Source organism: Daktulosphaira vitifoliae, unplaced genomic scaffold (genome assembly GCF_025091365.1).
Source record: "Daktulosphaira vitifoliae isolate Bord-2020 unplaced genomic scaffold, ASM2509136v1 Scaffold_4, whole genome shotgun sequence".
In the NCBI taxonomy this organism is placed as follows: Eukaryota; Metazoa; Arthropoda; class Insecta; order Hemiptera; family Phylloxeridae; genus Daktulosphaira; species Daktulosphaira vitifoliae.
Genome location: NW_026099575.1, coordinates 41,676,005 through 41,694,687, shown reverse-complemented (window position 1 = coordinate 41,694,687; position 18,683 = coordinate 41,676,005). Strand labels below are relative to the sequence as shown.

Genomic DNA, 18,683 nt, shown 5'->3' with positions numbered 1-18,683 from the left:
AAAAAAAAAAAAAAAAAAAACACATCTTAGTAAAACCAATACCTTCTCAGCTTCGCATCGAAGCTAAAAACACATAGATAATTCAATATTCGCAATATCGAATTAAAATTTTAGACTTAACCTTATTATAACTTAAAGTTCACATAAAAAATGTAATTTAGAAATTCTAAATTTTAATGACTTTCTTAATATTGCGCTTTTTTGTGAAAATTGGCGTTTTTGATTTTACTTAAAACTATTTAGAAGTTTTTATTTTATAGTGATTTTCAAATGTGGTATTGTATAGTGTATCAACCAAATTTCAAATATTTAAAACAATTTTCTTGGAATTTAACTGCGAAGTTAGACAATTTATAAAAATACACGTATTCTAGGTGCATTATTTCTTTTGAGGGACCTAATGTCAAAAATTTTTTAGCTATGTATTTGCTTAATACACCATAAAAATTTGAAGTTTGAGAAAAAAGTGTAACATGTAAAATTTAGCATTAGAAAATCAGTAAAAATCCGCTCAAAATTAAATAATTTAATGATAGTTTTTTGTTGTTTCAAACCACATTTTTGTAATTGTTTTATATATTATTGTATATGTAATATATTACGATTCAATACAATTATTATATATTATAATTGTTGAAGAAAGAAGAGGTAGAGGAAGACCAAAAAAGAGATGGATGGATGCTATTGAATGCGATATGATGTGGGAGATCGTGTCAAGTGGAAGTTTAGGATAAGGGTGGCCGACCCCAAGTAGTTGGGATTAAGGCGAGGAAGAAGAAGAAGACGATATATGTTATAATTATTCAATTCGTTATTTTAGTTGCAAAATGAAAAATTAATTAATTAAATTATTATCATAATAATGTAAAATTTTAATAAATAATCATGGTTTTATTCTAGTAGTTAGAATATTCTTTCTTAAGGCTTCTTTGGTACTGTTATAATTGGTAAAAATCTATATATAAATAAATAGAATAATATTTATAAATAATATATTAAATTAAATAGTGGAACGGTGTGGCTGAGTCGGTAACGCGGCAGTGCTTGACGCGCACTGCTTTGGGTTAGAAACTCGGTCACGGGCGGCTTCATTTGCCGAACGATAGATGAGTTCGGTAATTGGAGTCGCCATTCTACTCTCTGGCGACGGACTAACCACGTGTCCCGGAGTATAAATGGTTAAAGAAACCTCCTCCTAGGGGAGGTTACTATGGCCCTTAATGTACTAATAAAAGCAATAATAAAAAAAAAAAATGTTAAATAAAATAGTTATGATGATTACTTTCATATTCAAATCGATTTTGATTATTTGTGTATTTTTTGAGTAGCTCATTAGAGAACTCAGAAGAATTTTGATCTGCAAACAATGATGTATACGGCAAAATTTCTTTTGCTATTTCATTTGGAACAGTGCCGTTATTTTCTTCATCATAAGAACGAAAGTAATCATTAAATGCTGCTTCGTATATTTTATTCTGTTCAAATTCTTTTACAATATGTGATATCACTTCATTATCTAAGGTAATACCAACAATTTCTATTATTCAGAGCATAAAGTAATTTTATTTTGCTTTTTAACAAATCAAATAATAATTGTACTAAAAAATTCAAAATCTAATTTTTTAGTCATTTTGGAAAAAACGACTTAATTACAATTTTTTCTAATTTTATGCTAATTCATGAAAATAAAAAAATGTTTTAATAATTATAACATTTATAAAACGTATTATATTATAACTTGGCATCCCATTCAGATATTAACTATTTACAAGTTAAAACAAGTACTATTTCAAGATTTTTCAAAAGTTGCTTTTTTGGTTATTATTTTAAAGTATTTAACCCTTTATAATTTTTTGTAAAATGAATTAAATAAGTAACTATTTATGAGATATGGACAATTATAAGGTTCTATACATATATACTAAAGTATAATGATAAGTTGTTTTCTATACAGAACTTTTGTATTCAAAAGTTATTTAGAAACCAGTAGATTCGATATATATAATCACATATGATGACAGTTGTGCTAAAATAATGTAATAGTAATTTTACAGTGAAATTATAATTACAAATATTAAATCTTAATTATCTTATTCGGCAACTTTTGATTAATGTCAATATAATTGTATCACAACGAATTGTAATTATATTGTTTGGCCGCCGATCATTTGTAGCGCCACTTGCATACCACCGGTTCACGCGATCGAGTATTGTTACGCGTTGAGTGCGTACGGCGAGTCTGGTTTTGGCGCTTATGCTATTAAGAACGATCCTATGACGGACAGTGGAGCGCTTCAATTTGAGAGTCCACAGCTAAGTTCCGTGATCGCCAGTTCAATAGCAAAAAGGGAAAAAAAAAGAAATTTTGGATGCCCAACCACGGGTTCATGTTGTGAAGAACGTGTCTGGTCCTTGTATAAGGGTAAACGAAGTAACCAGCTTGCATATAAAGAATTTAAATATATAATTGTGCAGTAACGGTAGATTAATTTATGTAATATTCAATATTTAATATTACAAAATATTAAATATTGTGTTTAGTAATAATAAAATTTACATTTGTTCTGTCAAAGAGTATTGTCATTAAATTTTTAGTTCAATTTTTAGTCAAGTCGTGTCCATAATAGGCGAAGATACTGGGTGCCCCGACCAAGAGGTGTTTTCGAGTCGGTGGCATATCATAACATTGTAAATCCCTACTTTAAAGTACATTTATAAAATAAATTTTAGCTTCGATAAGAAGCTGAGAAGGTATTAATTTTACTACGATGTAGTTTTTCTTTACGTCTGTCGCTAATTTTTCTCAGCATTCACTAGACCGACTTTTCTCCGCAATATGTCAAAAGATTACAAATCGTATCTATTTGAAATATTAGATAATTTTCTTTTCATTTGATATTATTTTTTTAAAAATCTGAGACTTAACCACTCACAGAGGAAATTCAAAATGGCAACTTTTTTTACAAAAGTCAACTTTTTCAACTTAATTTTTGAAAGTGTTCCGGAATACTGACACTATTATATATAACTTAAACCTAAAGCATTTGTATTATAATTTCATATGAATAAAAAAAAACGGTAGCACAGTGGGGTCGAGGCACAGTGTGGACGAGGCATAGATGGGACAAGTATAGATGATATCTGACAGTGATTAAAATCACTATCATAAGAAACGCTTCGATGCAAATCTGTAGATAGTGTTTCCTTTAGAGAAATTGGTGAAATATTTTAAAAGCAACATGAACTCTTATTTCTTTAATTATATCCTGATTAGTAGTTCTTTGATTTTAAAATATAATATATGAATAAATACTAATTATAGTTTTTAAATTTAGTATGAAATTGTGAGGCCAGCTATGATGTATGGTTCATAGTGTTGGGCGGTTGATAAGAAAGTAGAGCAGAGAATAAGTGTAGCAGAGATGAGAATGCTTAGTTGGATGAGTGGAGTGACTAGAGAAGATAGGATAAGGAACGAGCATATAAGAGGAAGTATAGGTGTTGCGTCAATCGTGGATAAGATGACAGAAAATAGACTTAGATTGTTTAGTCATGGTATGAGGAAAGAAGAATCGAAAGCTGTAAGAACAGTTATAGAAATGAATGTTGAAGGAAGAAGAGATAGAGGAAGACCAAAAAAGAGATGGAGGGATGCTATTGAATGCGATTTGAGGACAGCTGATGTGAGCGTAGAAGATGTGGGAGATCGTGTCAAGTGGAAGCTTAGGATAATGGTGGCCGACCCCAAGTAGTTGGGATTAAGGCAAAGAAAAAGAAAAATATTACCAGATATTCCGGTGGCAATTGACATAATATGATTGTTATTTCGGAATGTACAATTTAGCGTTTAGTTGGGTTTAAATAATATAGCGTCAAATCAATTACCTACTCTATCGGTTGTATCTCAATATACACTACACTTTAATGATACAATAAATAAATAAACTCACACATACACACATATGCATTTATAACATTGTGTCTAATGTAAGTATAACATGATAAAAAGTAACCGTAAAATGAAAAAAATGGAATATAAATTTTATTACTCATATTAAATGTAATGTAACTCGAAAAATATTTGTTTAAATGAAAAAATATAAGATTATATTTTTATTTATAATTGTCTTTTAAACAACTTTTGTGCGAAACTTTTTTTTGTAAGTTAAATATTTTTTTTTGAGAAAATTAAGAAAGCTCATATTTTTGAACTTTTGCGAGGATTTAAAAAAAAAGCTCAATTCCAATCTTGAGGACTATTAGTATGTCATTATACATATTTTAATTCAACTTTTAAAAAAACAAAATTTTTTCCGCAATTTTTCCTTTGTTGACAGGCCTAGATGTCAATTTTAAACTTGTAATTGAGCTAAAAGTTATGGTAATATATTCAATTTATTTTACTATAAACTTTCATAAATCTTTATCAAAAATTTTTCATCAACTTTAAAGAACCAAAAAAATAGGTTAAAATTGAAAATTTGGACTGATTATTTTTAACATATTAAAAATCAAATCAGTAATAATTTGAAAACAAATTTTTTTTTCTTTTAATTATTATTTTATATATATAATTAGTAATAATATAAAAAATTAGAAGTGATAGAAATAGTCTACTTGCAGATTTGAAAACAACGCGAAAATTTGATTTAGAAAAGTATATTTTTGCTTCTGATGAAAGTTCCTTGTAGTCCAGTGCATTTTTTTATAGTAACAAACAGTTTTTATTGAAAATTATTGTATCAAGCCCTTTAAATTTTTATACACGTAAAAGTAAAGCAAAATATAACTTCTTTATTATTTTTATAATTTCTCCGTTTAAATTACAATATTAAATATCAATTTCATACTAAATTTAATAATTATAATTAGTATATATTCATATATTATATTTTAAAATCAAAGAACTACTAATCATGATATAATTAAAGAAATAAGAGTTGATGTTGCTTTTGGAATAATCCACCAATTGCCTAATTAAAACAAAAAAAAAAAAAGTTTGTTGGGAATTTTTTCTGCTATTCTGCAAAATTACTCCTTCGTTGACTAGAATGAATCATTAAATAGAAAATTTTATGAGAATTAAAACAATGTTATTTTTAAGATTAATATGCAGTCAGAAAGTTTTATAATTATTATTTATTGTAAATTTATCAGAAAAACTCATTATTTTTTGCATTTTTATCGTAATAGAACACTTAAATAGAAATCATAGTAATCATTTCTAAGTAATTTTTGATATTTAAAAAGATTCTACTATTGAAATATCCAGAACTGAATTAATTTTAATGATTTACTTTAACTAAAAAAAAAAAAGTTAATATTTTGAATCCCTCTTGTGGGCAGGTAAAGGGTTAGATTTATAAAAAAAACCAAATGATAGATAAAGACATGCATCTAAATAAAAAAAAATATACTGATTTGGTCATTTTTGATAAAGTTATAACAATTAACAAAGTTATAAGTTTTATACACTGGACTACAAGGAACTTCCATCAGAAACAAAAATATACTATTCTAAATCAACTTTTCGCGATGTTTTAAAATGTGCAATTAGACTTTTTCTATAACTTCTAAGTTTTAATATTATTAAAAAATAGTTTTTACATATAAAAAAAAATAATTAAGAACAAAAAAAATTGTTTTAAATTAATACTGATTTGATATAATATTTAATATTAATTTGATTATTAATAAGTTAAAAATAAGGAAAATGACATATTTAACCTATTTTGTTAATCGTTTAAAGTTGATTGTTGTAAATGTTTATAATAAAAAAAAAAAATTTATTTTACCATAACTTTTAGCTCAATTGGTAAGTTTGACATTGACATAATTAAATAGAAAATTTTATGACAATTAAAAAAATTGTATCGTTAAGATCAATATGCAGTCAGAAAGTTTTATAATTATTATTTACAGTATATTTATCAGAAAAACTCATAATTTTTTTGCATTTTTATCGTAATAGAACACTTAAATAGAAATCATAATAATCATTTCTAAGTAATTTTTGATATTTAAAAAGATTCTACTANACCATTTCTAAGTAATTTTTGGTATTTAAAAAGATTCTACAATTGAAATATCCAGAACTGAATTAATTTTAATGATTTACTTTAACTAAAAAAAAAAAAGTTAATATTTTGAATCCCTCTTGTGGGCAGGTAAAGGGTTAGATTTATAAAAAAAACCAAATGATAGATAAAGACATGCATCTAAATAAAAAAAAATATACTGATTTGGTCATTTTTGATAAAGTTATAACAATTAACAAAGTTATAAGTTTTATACACTGGACTACAAGGAACTTCCATCAGAAACAAAAATATACTATTCTAAATCAACTTTTCGCGATGTTTTAAAATGTGCAATTAGACTTTTTCTATAACTTCTAAGTTTTAATATTATTAAAAAATAGTTTTTACATATAAAAAAAAATAATTAAGAACAAAAAAAATTGTTTTAAATTAATACTGATTTGATATAATATTTAATATTAATTTGATTATTAATAAGTTAAAAATAAGGAAAATGACATATTTAACCAATTTTGTTAATCGTTTAAAGTTGATTGTTGTAAATGTTTATAATAAAAAAAAAAAATTTATTTTACCATAACTTTTAGCTCAATTGGTAAGTTTGACATTGACATAATTAAATAGAAAATTTTATGACAATTAAAAAAATTGTATCGTTAAGATCAATATGCAGTCAGAAAGTTTTATAATTACTATTTATTGTAAATTTATCAGAAAAGCTCAATATTTTTTTGCATTTTTATGGTAATAGATAACTTAAATAGAAGTAATAGTAATAATTTCCTAGGAACTTTTGTTGTTTGTTGAAAAGATTCTATAATTGAAATATTGAGAACTTAATTAATTTTAATGATTTACTTTAACTAAATGTACCAATCAAAACAAAGTTGTTAAAAAGATTTACTCAATTGAGTTTATTATAAAATTTGATTATATTTGTAAAAATCAATTGTTAATTCAGGAGAAAAAACAATCATTTTTTTTAGAAATGATTTATATAGCAACACGTTAGAAAAAAATTTGAATATTATAGTCAAGTAGTAGCACACACAAATTGAGTAAAAAAATTATTAAATTACAAAGTAAAATGATTTAATTTTGTAATTGAAACCTATCATATCAAGCTTCATTCGTTAATAAATATTTTGAAAACATTAGAAATTAATGATTTTAATTGTCTTTATGGAGACGATGTAATAACTAACTGTTTAATTGATAAATTAGAATTTTTTTTTCAATTTTTGAGAGTAATATCTTCAACTAGATACGAATTGTAGTAATTTGACGTATTGTTGAAAAAAGTAGGTCAAGTTAGAGCAGAGAAAATAAATGATAGTCACAAAAAAATATCTTCTCGGCTTTGCATCGAAGCGAAAACTTAAAATATAGTAAAATAATTTTAATACGAATAAGAAATTTCTTCTTGCAAGGGGCGACTAAAGTGATGGGATCCTTGATCTTTATTGAAGTTATTGAATCTAAATGTGATAAAAATCAAACGGTTAAAAATTTATACTAACTTAAAAAGAATTAAGAAAAAATGCAAAAAATTCATTGCCATATGCGGGTTGGAACCTCGTACCCCAAGCGTGTAAAACATAAATTTTACCAACTCGGNACCCCAAGCGTGTATAACATAAATACTACCAACTCGGCAACCGTACGTCGCTACCGTCGGGTGAAAAAATAGGCTATTTAAGCTAGTTCAAATTTCAAAGTTATTTTTCTCGACTTAAAAGAAGCAAACAAATTTAAATAAGTTTAACTTTCTATGCTATATTAATTTTTTATTTATATAATATTTATGAAAATCTGTACTCCCCTTGTCAGGTATTTTAAAATAAAATAAAATACAAAACCCAGAATTTTAACACAAAAATAGCATATTTTTGCATACGGTAGTCATTTTTACCATGAAGACAAATCCAGAGGTCAAATTTTTTTTTTTCACATTAAAGTATATTACATAAGCTTTAATTTAAGATATATTTAAAAGTGTCAGTATTTCCGGAATACTTTCAAAAATTAAATTGAAAATATCGTAGTAACAATACGCATGTTTAAAGTTTTGACCCCCCTTGTTAAAGGGGTATGATCCGATTTACAAAAAAAGCGTGCCAGATGAAAGGGGTATATCAATATTTATTATAAAAAAATAATAATATAGATCCATACATTTTTCCAAAAGTTATATAAAATATAAATTAAATAATATAACATATAAAATCGAGATTTTTTTCACGGAAATCGTACGTTTTTCTTTAACTTTGATGTCCGTTTTCACCACGAAGACAAGTCCAGAGGTCAAATTTTTTTTTTTCAAATTAAAGTATATTACATAAGCTTTAATTTAAGATATATATAAAAGTGTCAGTCTTTCCGGAACATTTTCAAAAGTTAAGTTGAAAAAGTTCTACTTTCTATACGCATTTTAAAAGGTTTGCACCCCCCCTGTATAAAGGGAAATGGTCCGATTTTAAAAAAAAGTATGTCGAATGAAAGAAGTATATATAAAGTATTTATCATTAAAGAATAAAGTTGATTTATGCATTTTTTAAAAAGTTGTAGCAACATAATGTTAAAAAATGTAAAATATAATATCAAGAATTTTTTCACAAAAATAGCATATTTTTGCATACGGTAGTCATTTTCACCATGAAGACAAGTCCAGAGGTCAAATTTTTTTTTTTCAAATTAAAGTATATTACATTAGCTTTAATTTAAAGTATATATAAAAGTGTCAGTCTTTCCGGAACATTTTCAAAAGTTAAGTTGAAAAAGTTAATTTTTTGTAAAAAAGCTACCATTTTGAAACCCCATCCTGTGGGCTGTTAAAGGGTCAAATGTTCACAAAAATATATAAAATGATAGGTAATTATCTAAGGTATCTATAAAAAAAAAAATTATATTGATTCGNGGTAATTATCTATGGTATCTACAAAAAAAAAATTTATATTGATTCGATCATTTTTAAAAAAGTTATGGCAATTTTAAGTAAAAAAAATTGAAAAAATATCGAAAATTAGCGATTTTTAAATTTGTAATTTTTTGGGGGATTTCCCCCGTTTACGGGGAACGAGGGAATTTTTTTCAATTTTTGAGGGTAATGTCTTCGACTAGATACGATTTGTGATCTTTTGACGTATCGTTGAAAAAAATCAGTCCAGCGAGAGCTGAGAAATATTATTGACAGACACGCAAAATAAAAATAAATAAACACATTATGGTAAAATTAATACATTCTAATTTTCGCATCAAAGCTAAAATTTCGAAATTTATTTTGTCTTTTTGATAAAATAGCTATCATATTCGTTTAAAAGGGCACAATAACTGCCAAAGCGACTTACTACTTTTCCACTTTCAATTTCACAAAAAATCAAAGTATATTTATTTTCAATCTTGCTTTCAATATTACTAAAGTAAACTTACATTCCACAGAAGATTTATAAAGAAATCAAAAAATTAAGTGATCATTAGAATAATATATTGTTTAAATAAATAAAATCGATAACATTTGTACTAGGTCAACCAGCCTAGTCCAATCTTTGAGTGAGTTATCTGTGTGGTCAGTACGAAAAATGACTCTCTTGCGAAGATACAGAAACCACTTGTGGGTCCTATATTACTCGTGGTATTTATTGAGACGACTCACACTCAGCACAAGATTTGATAATTACTGGTACGAGTGCCGTTATTTATAATTTATGCGTGATAATTAATCACAATAATTTCTATTTCAAACTATTATTATACAGGATGGCCCACCACTCACTGACAACTTAAATAACTTTTGATCCAGTTAATATTTTTAGCTGATTTTTTTTTTAAATAANTAACTTTTGATCCAGTTAATATTTTTAGCTGATTACTATTATATAAAAAAAAAATACGTTAGGTCCATAGCTATATCTCAATAATTAATTTTTTTACATTTTATTAAAAATATTAATTATTTTTAAATTTTAAATAAAATGTAAAAAAAAAATCTAAGATAGCTATTTTGTAGAGTAGAATTTAAGAAAAATTTTAGTAAAAAAATATCTTATTAATATTCAGTAGTAAATATTCTGTAGCGTTTTGAAGTTTGTGAAAATTTGAATTTTCATGTACTATTTTACGGTATTAAACATTGAAATACGTATTGAGAAAAGGACAGAAGAAAACGCTATCTTTTCAATATACTTTTGAATGAGAGTGATAAGTAATAATTGCCTTATCTAATTTCTTATCATGGTATTAATGCCAAGTTTGTAATGTATACACATTATCATCATATGTATACACAGTAATCATGAAAAGATAGCGTTTTCTTCTGTCCTTTTCTCAATACGTATTTCAATGTTTAATACCGTAAAATAGTACATGAAAATTCAAATTTTCACAAACTTCAAAACGCTACAGAATATTTACTACTGAATATTAATAAGATATTTTTTTACTAAAATTTTTCTTAAATTCTACTCTACAAAATAGCTATCTTAGATTTTTTTTTTACATTTTATTTAAAATTTAAAAATAATTAATATTTTTAATAAAATGTAAAAAAATTAATTATTGAGATATAGCTATAGACCTAACGTATAACTATTATTTAAAAAAAAAATCAGCTAAAAATATTAACTGGATCAAAAGTTATTTAAGTTGTCAGTGAGTGGTGGGCCACTCTGTATTAATACATTTTCAAACATCACTTTGTTTTTCTATATTTTATATCTTCTCATAAATCCCTTGTACTCATACTCTAAGAGAAAATTATATTATATCATTTTATTCAATAAATAGTCACTCAATCATTCTCATGCTCATACTGGACTAACCAGTTACGTATTATATTACATCATTTTAGTCATTGTAATCAAATAAATTTCATTTTATATTTCATTTTGAATTACTATAATTTTGATCACTGTCCGATATCATCTACACTTGTCCCAACTATCCTACGTCCATCTGTGCCACCGTTTTTTCTTTACTATAATACATTACATTAATATTTCTAGATATTTTTAAAATATTAAAGTAACATTACTGAAATATTATTATAATATACAGAGTGATTTTTTTATCATAACCCACTCAATTACTTACAGAATAATAATAATTTAAACATTTTTTTTTTTCATTATTTTTAGTTACACATTATTCTTGAATTTTTAACTATGTAATACTTTTTAAGTTCATCCCTTATGCCTTAGAGGGGGGTCAACTTTGTTTTTTTAAATGGTAACACATATTTTTAATTTAATAAAATGTTTGAGTTTTTAATTTAATAGTAAATGGCATTTGAATTTTTAATATAACTTAATTCGTTTATTAGATATAATCATTTAAAGTTTCAAATTTTTGAATTAATATACAGGTATAATACACAAGGGATTACAAATGCAGGTAGCTAATTGGTTTTTTATAACATCGATATTAGCAGGTACACAGCGTTGTTATTATCAATGATAGTAAGACACATTGTTATGAGTATATAAATACACCAACTGACAATACAGAAAATATATCTATTGATAATCATAATTGATAATAAACAATACGTGACTGAGACAGCAATGTCATAAAAATCCAATTAGCTACCTGTATTTACAATCCCATGTGTATTATACATGTATATTAACTCAAAATTTTGAAACTTTAAATGTTTATATCTAATAAGCTAATAAAGTTATATTAAAAATTCAAATGCCATTTACTATTAAATTAAAAACTCAAACATTTTATTAAATTAAAAATATGTGTTACCATTTAAAAAAACAAAGTTNATTGTCTATAAAGTTATTAAAATATTTTGAAAGATTGTAACATTATCTCAGAATTTCGACCAAATAATTTTTTTTATTCAAAATTGATATACATATAACAATTATACCAAAGTGTTATAATAATTATAAGTTGTATTGATTATAACATTCCATTGTAATTATCATGGGTTGATATAATTTACAATAACCCATTCTATGTATTGTTTTGAATTATCGAGTGCTTCTAATATTCTAGCAAGTCATAAAATTCTATTATTCATATAATTAGCATAACGGTTGTACAGATCTAAATGACAACTCTATAACTTTTGACATAATTATTATTTCTGTATAAGTTTTTTAAATATAATTTATGCATTTTTAAATCATATTAATATCATACTATTTAAGTATTTAAAAAAGCCTTGATAACAAAAAATGTATATTTTATTTATAATTTTTTCATTATTTTAAATATTTTTAGCATTTTTCTTAATAAAATTTCAAATGGTTCTATAACAATTAAGGATGAGTAATTATTGAGTTACTAGTATTTTAATACATTTGGCGAGTATATAGTGCGGTTGGGTACAGCTGGTCCTGGTGTATATTTATAATACATAATATTACGGATAGATTATTCGTTCTTAACCAACATTAAAAATTAACAATTAACTATACTAGTGCCTGATTAGCACAAACACCCCTACAGACCAACTATGAGTATGCGACGCACGTATGTAAATAAACCGATTACTTTCCTCTTGAATTAATTAAAAACATAACAAAATCAGTCGACATTTTACCATGCTTGCGACAACTTACCTTTATTGATCCGATAATTTAACTCGCAAAGATTATTGTGGATACTAAAGTAAATATTATTATTTTTATTATTTTATGGTTTGTGTACATTTGCTGCCGTCGCTCACCTAACTTGGATACTACCAACCTCTCTAGAGATTCAGTCAGGTTATATTTGTAATAGTATAAAATAAAAATAAATGTTTGTTATTATTGTAATAACTCTTATGTTATTCATTTATAAATTTAACTTTATTAATGTCGCTGTTAAACTTATTTTAAGATTATAAGTTATTACTTTATTGGTCTTCTTTCATGTAATTTTTTTATTTTATTAATTGTCTTTAAACAATAATTTGAAAATCATTTATATCATGCATTTTCTTATTTAGTTGTTGTCATTAAATAATTTAATTATCTATCTAGCTGTTGTCTCTCAAATTTATCCTATTTACAGTCCACTAATAAATATACAAAATAATTTGGCCTTTTAACCATTGTCAAATCTTGATTTTACTTTTAATATTGATTGATTTTATTCATAATAATTGATAATTATAGTTTGACTACAATAAAAAATTAGATTGTAGATAGTTCACATCAACATAGTAAGTGCATAATAGCTGTTTGGAGTTTCATAAATATTAAATTAGAAACTCAGGTGGTCTATCGGTTAATGTACTTCGCCTATTCGTATAAACACGAGATAAAAAAATTTCAACTACCTGATTTGTTCGACATCGCAATTTCTGCAACCATTGAATTATCCTTCCGTGGTTTTAATTCAGTGTTTTCTTTTCTTTTGAATATAATTTTATCATTTTCAACAGAAATATTAAATAATTGAACCAATAAATATTGTAAGCCGAAAAATGAAAATGGATAGTTTTTCTAATAAAAATCCATACTTAATTATTTAATTGTGTATGAAAAATATGAAATTAATATAAAATAATAAATTAAAAAACAAATTTAAGATAATATTTTAAATAAATTATAGCTTCGATGCACAGCTGAGAATATTTTAGTTTAACCATGATGTGCACATATTTTATATATGAAAATAAAAATTCGCAGATTTCTTAGGATTGATTTTGTTAGTTAACATGCTGATAAAATCCCAATTTAATCTAGTTGAAGTTAGCAATGCGAATATTATAAAAAATTCCCTTTAATTTAAACATTTTAAAAAATATTTCAAAATTTTTCTTCCGTAAAAAATGACAATTTCTGCATTTAAGAAGTTCTATAATTATTTTCTAAAAAACCCATTAAAAGTTGTATAGTACTTTAAAAATTTCTCAAATGAAAACATTATAATGTAAGATCGTATAAAAATAAAAAAAATTACAAATCCTTTTTACGTGTGTTTATGCAAATTTAGCTGGACCGATTTTCACAATTAATAATTCCAAAAAAAAACCCCAATTTTAATTTAAGCATAACTATTGTTACTAAAAATTGGAAAAAACCTCCTCAATTTGAAATTAAGAAAAATATCTCACAATTACAATATCTCGTGCAATACTTTGAAAAACACAAAATTATTACTAATTTTTCTTTCCAATAATGTATATAATATAATATGTTTGATTTTTATTTTTAAATTTTGATTGTTCCTTATTTCTTACTCTTTAAATGAAAATTAACTTGAGTTTTTTTAATTGAAACATAACATTTAACTACTTTCGTATTTGTAATATTTGAAGATTACCTAATTAAGATAATGACTGGTCAATAACAACTTTTGATCCACTGCACAAGAAGCTATCATTATTTTTTATCTAGGCAAGAGGAGTAGTACGATTTAGAACTCCTAATCATAAAAATAATAAAACCTGCGCCTCACCTTCAGCCTATTTTTAAAATGTTAAAAACTGAAAAAATAACGTTTAAAAAAAAGTTTATTAACCAAATATTCCTCTTTATAAGATTTTTTACGTCAGCCTGATTAATATGAATTTTGTAATTAAAATACTAATGTTTAGGATATTTGTTAAAGGTGTAATAGGAGTAGCCAGTTTTTTTCATTAATTATTAATATGTAGACTATTATAAGTTATTGAAAATATTTATTACCAGATGGTTTTTATGAAATAAATTTAAGTTTGAGGACTTAACGAACAAATGACAGATTACAGTAATATTTTGTAATTAAGTATGCCTCAATTCCCTGTACATAATTCCGCTACTCGTTCAAATTATATTATCAGCCAGTTATTCTCTTAATTTTATAATATTCTATTTTATGAGCTATTCAGATATGTACGATCTTTTTTACAAAATAAAGTTATCATACTTAAACAAACATCCAACCAGACTGAAAGACTTCTTCACATTGTACACTTAGAGTAATTATACATTTTTAATTTATAAATTTATCTTTACAAAATTATACATAGAAAAATTTGTTTTTCTTAATTTCTGTAATACTTCACCTGATTTGATGGGATGAAGAAATCGTTTATTGCTCTATTATCCTACAAAAAAATAATTGAATTGTCAATTTGACAACATTAAAAAATGTATAGATATTTAGAACTAAATAATTTCATATACAGGGTGATTTTTTTATCATAACCCACTCAATTACTCGCAGAATAATAATAATTTAAACTTTTTTTTGTTTTATTATCTTTAGTTACACATTATTCTTGAATTTTTAACTATGTAATACTTTTTAAGTTCATCCCTTATGCCTTGGAGGGGGGTCAACTTTGTTTTTTTAAATGGTAACACATATTTTTAATTTAATAAAATGTTTGAGTTTTTAATTTAATAGTAAATGGCATTTGAATTTTTAATATAACTTTATTAGCTTATTAGATATAAACATTTAAAGTTTCAAAATTTTGAGTTAATATACATGTATAATACACATGGGATTGTAAATACAGGTAGCTAATTGGATTTTTATGACATTGCTGTCTCAGTCACGGATTGTTTATTATCAATTATGATTATCAATAGATATACTTTCTGTATTGTCAGTTAGTGTATTTATAAACTCATAACAATGTGCCTTACTATCATTGATAATAACAATGCTGTGTACCTGCTAATATCGATGTCATAAAAAATCAATTAGCTACCTGTATTTGTAATCCCTTGTGTATTATACCTATATATTAACTCAAAAATTTGAAACTTTAAATAATTATATCTAATAAACGAATTAAGTTATATTAAAAATTCAAATGCCATTTACTATTAAATTAAAAACTCAAACATTTTATTAAATTAAAAATATGTGTTACCATTTAAAAGTTGACCCCCCCTCTAAGGCATAAGGGCTGAACTTAAAAAGTATAACATAGTTAAAAATTCAAGAATAATGTGTAACTAAAGATCATAAAAAAAAAAAATGTTTAAATTATTATTATTCTGCAAGTAATTGAGTGGGTTATGATAAAAAAATCATTCTGTATATATTACATTACTACACTAAAGTGTATACTACCATGGATGCGTATTTAAATTTTTACTTCTATATATTTTACTAATGATTTATGAACTTAATATATTTTAATAGTTTTTTAAATATGTATATCAGTTTCAAAATAAATTTTTATCAGCTGTCGTCGTTTTTAGTAAAAATTTTCATGAGTAGGTTCGAAACTAATTTAAAAAACACCTATAAGGTTTTACTGAAAATTTATGTCAGGTATGCTGATGATATTTTTACAGGTATAAACAAAGATTTTAATACGAAAGTATTCATACGACATTCAAATTATTTTTATACATTGATTAAATTCACATGCAAACAGGAAGTAGAGGGAAAATTGCCTTATTTGGATTTATTAGTTCAAAAAGTAGGGGGAACTAAATTTTGAAATTTATCGAAAAACACATACACACGTTTAGTTACATTCCGAATAGCTTAAACGACAGCTAGTAACAAAAAATGGCAGTTTTTAATAATATGGTTTTTCAGATTAGTTAATTCTCCGATGAATAAAATAGATTTTGATAAAGAACTGGGGGTCATAAGATAAATAGATAGATTTAATATGTATAACGAAAACATAATTTCAAAATTAGTCCGATTATAAAAGTAAAATGATGAAAAGAGGGCAGCTAGTACATTTACTAGCCTAGGAGAACAAAAAGAAATTAGACCACCCATTTTATATTATCCGGGCTGTTTAAATGGACTAGCTAGAAATTTTGATATTACTTTAGTAGTATTTAAGAGTAATAATTCAAAAGATTTATTAAGTAACCCTAAAGATAAGTAGAATATAGGGGAAAATCGGGAAATTATAAAATACAATTTGAAAATTGTAATAAATGTTACATAGATCAAACAAAAATAAATATAACAATCAGGTTTAATGAACACTTAAGAAACATTAAAATTCAAGAAGTTCGTAAATCTCATATAACTGAACATTTATTGACATATAGTCGTTCCATTAAAACCATAACATTAATTAAAAACGTAAATAATTACAAAGGACTTATTGTAAGAGAGGCAATGTAAATGTTTAAAAAAAGTACAATTTAGTTAAATGTGAACTTGGCCTACTAAAAAATTCATTATTAAACTTATTTAAACTGTCAAAATGTGATCATAGTGATGGCATCATCAGGTGATGAGATTACTAAGTTTATATACGGTTTTTTTTTTTTTTTGGTTGAAGTGTCAATATGTGTTTTTCTATAATATGAAACTAAAATATATATACACTTCCTTAAAAAAAAAGTTTGCTTAATAATTAAAGTAAAAAAATATTTCTTTTTAATATCTAAAAAACCTCACCTCAGCTGAATAATGAATCTCTTCATTGGATCCATATTTCTACAAAATAATTATTTTAATTGTTAATGTGACTCTTTTGTTCTCATAATACATTCTCTTCTAATCGAATAAAGTTCGGCGTGGTGTGGCGCGGTGGTCACACTAGTTGTTGACAAATTCTTGTATTAAGCCACGCCTACCACCGTAGGTGAACTGATGGATGACTCAACCGTACATGAGCTTATACAGTGGCGAAAAATTATCATGTTCCCAGTGCAAAAGGCAACGGATAACCATTGCATTCAAATTTCCCCAAGATATACCAATCCAAGTAACGACAAGGCAAGGCCTTTAGTAGGGAATGAAAATTAAGTTAACATCCCTAACCAGTCTGAGAGACTTTTTCACATTGTGCACTTGGATTGGCCATAAATTTTTATTCGAAAATAATGAAATAAGAAATTTTTTTAAGGTAATGAAATTAATAAAATATATTCACACATACTCTTCTTTACAAAATTATCTATAGAAAATTTAATATCAACATTTTATTGAATATTTGCAATATTAATATAAATACTTGACCTCATTTACTAGCATATCTAATACTGCTTTATAAAGCTACAAAAAAATATATAATTTGTTAATTTTGAAAAGTTTATAGATATCCATAAGTAAATAATTTCATATATAATTTCAAACTTACAACATAATACTTAATTGTATACTAAGATGGTAACATTTTAAGTTTTTACTGATCTATTTTTGCTAATGATTTATGGACTTCCTTAAGTTAAATAATTTCAGTAAAGAAGAAATTTAACATATATATTTTATGTACTTATTAACACGCTTATATTAGTTTCATATGTATGTTGTGAGTTGTGTGTTTGTAACTTTCCACGCAGCACGTGTTATTATTCTCGCGTATCCCGTCGTGTATGACCTTGAGACTATACTGTTGTAACGCATTCGCCCCACCCCACTCACCATTCCTAGAAAACAATATTTTCTAACCCGTAGACGCGCGGGTGTCATCAATTATGTATACAGAGTGATTTTTTTATCATAACCCACTCAATTACTTGCAGAATAATAATAATTTAAACTTTTTTTTTATTATTATCTTTAGTTACTCATTATTCTTGAATTTTTAACTATGTAATACTTTTTAAGTTCATCCCTTATGCTTTAGAGGGGGGTAAACTTTGTTTTTTTAAATGGTAACACATATTTTTAATTTAATAAAATGTTTGAGTTTTTAATTTAATAGTAAATGGCATTTGAATTTTTAATATAACTTAATTCGTTTATTAGATATAATCATTTAAAGTTTCAAATTTTTGA

At 25.1% G+C, this 18,683-nt stretch overlaps 1 protein-coding gene across 2 annotated transcripts in view; it reads right to left on the bottom strand.

The window, feature by feature from the left end:
- The window catches only part of LOC126905646 (uncharacterized), a 35,441-nt gene that overhangs the window by 2,307 nt on the left and 14,451 nt on the right, over nucleotides 1–18,683 (bottom strand). Inside the window, exons 2-6 of one of the 2 annotated variants that reach the window (XM_050685573.1) lie at nucleotides 17,922–17,957; nucleotides 17,358–17,396; nucleotides 15,031–15,072; nucleotides 13,318–13,483; nucleotides 1,283–1,516 (exon numbers count right to left, since the gene is read on the bottom strand). In XM_050685573.1, coding sequence (XP_050541530.1) covers nucleotides 1,283–1,516; nucleotides 13,318–13,483; nucleotides 15,031–15,072; nucleotides 17,358–17,396; nucleotides 17,922–17,957 — 517 coding nt within the window. The remainder of the gene's footprint in view (nucleotides 1–1,282; nucleotides 1,517–13,317; nucleotides 13,484–15,030; nucleotides 15,073–17,357; nucleotides 17,397–17,921; nucleotides 17,958–18,683) is intronic. The other variant, XM_050685574.1, reaches the window with a different exon arrangement.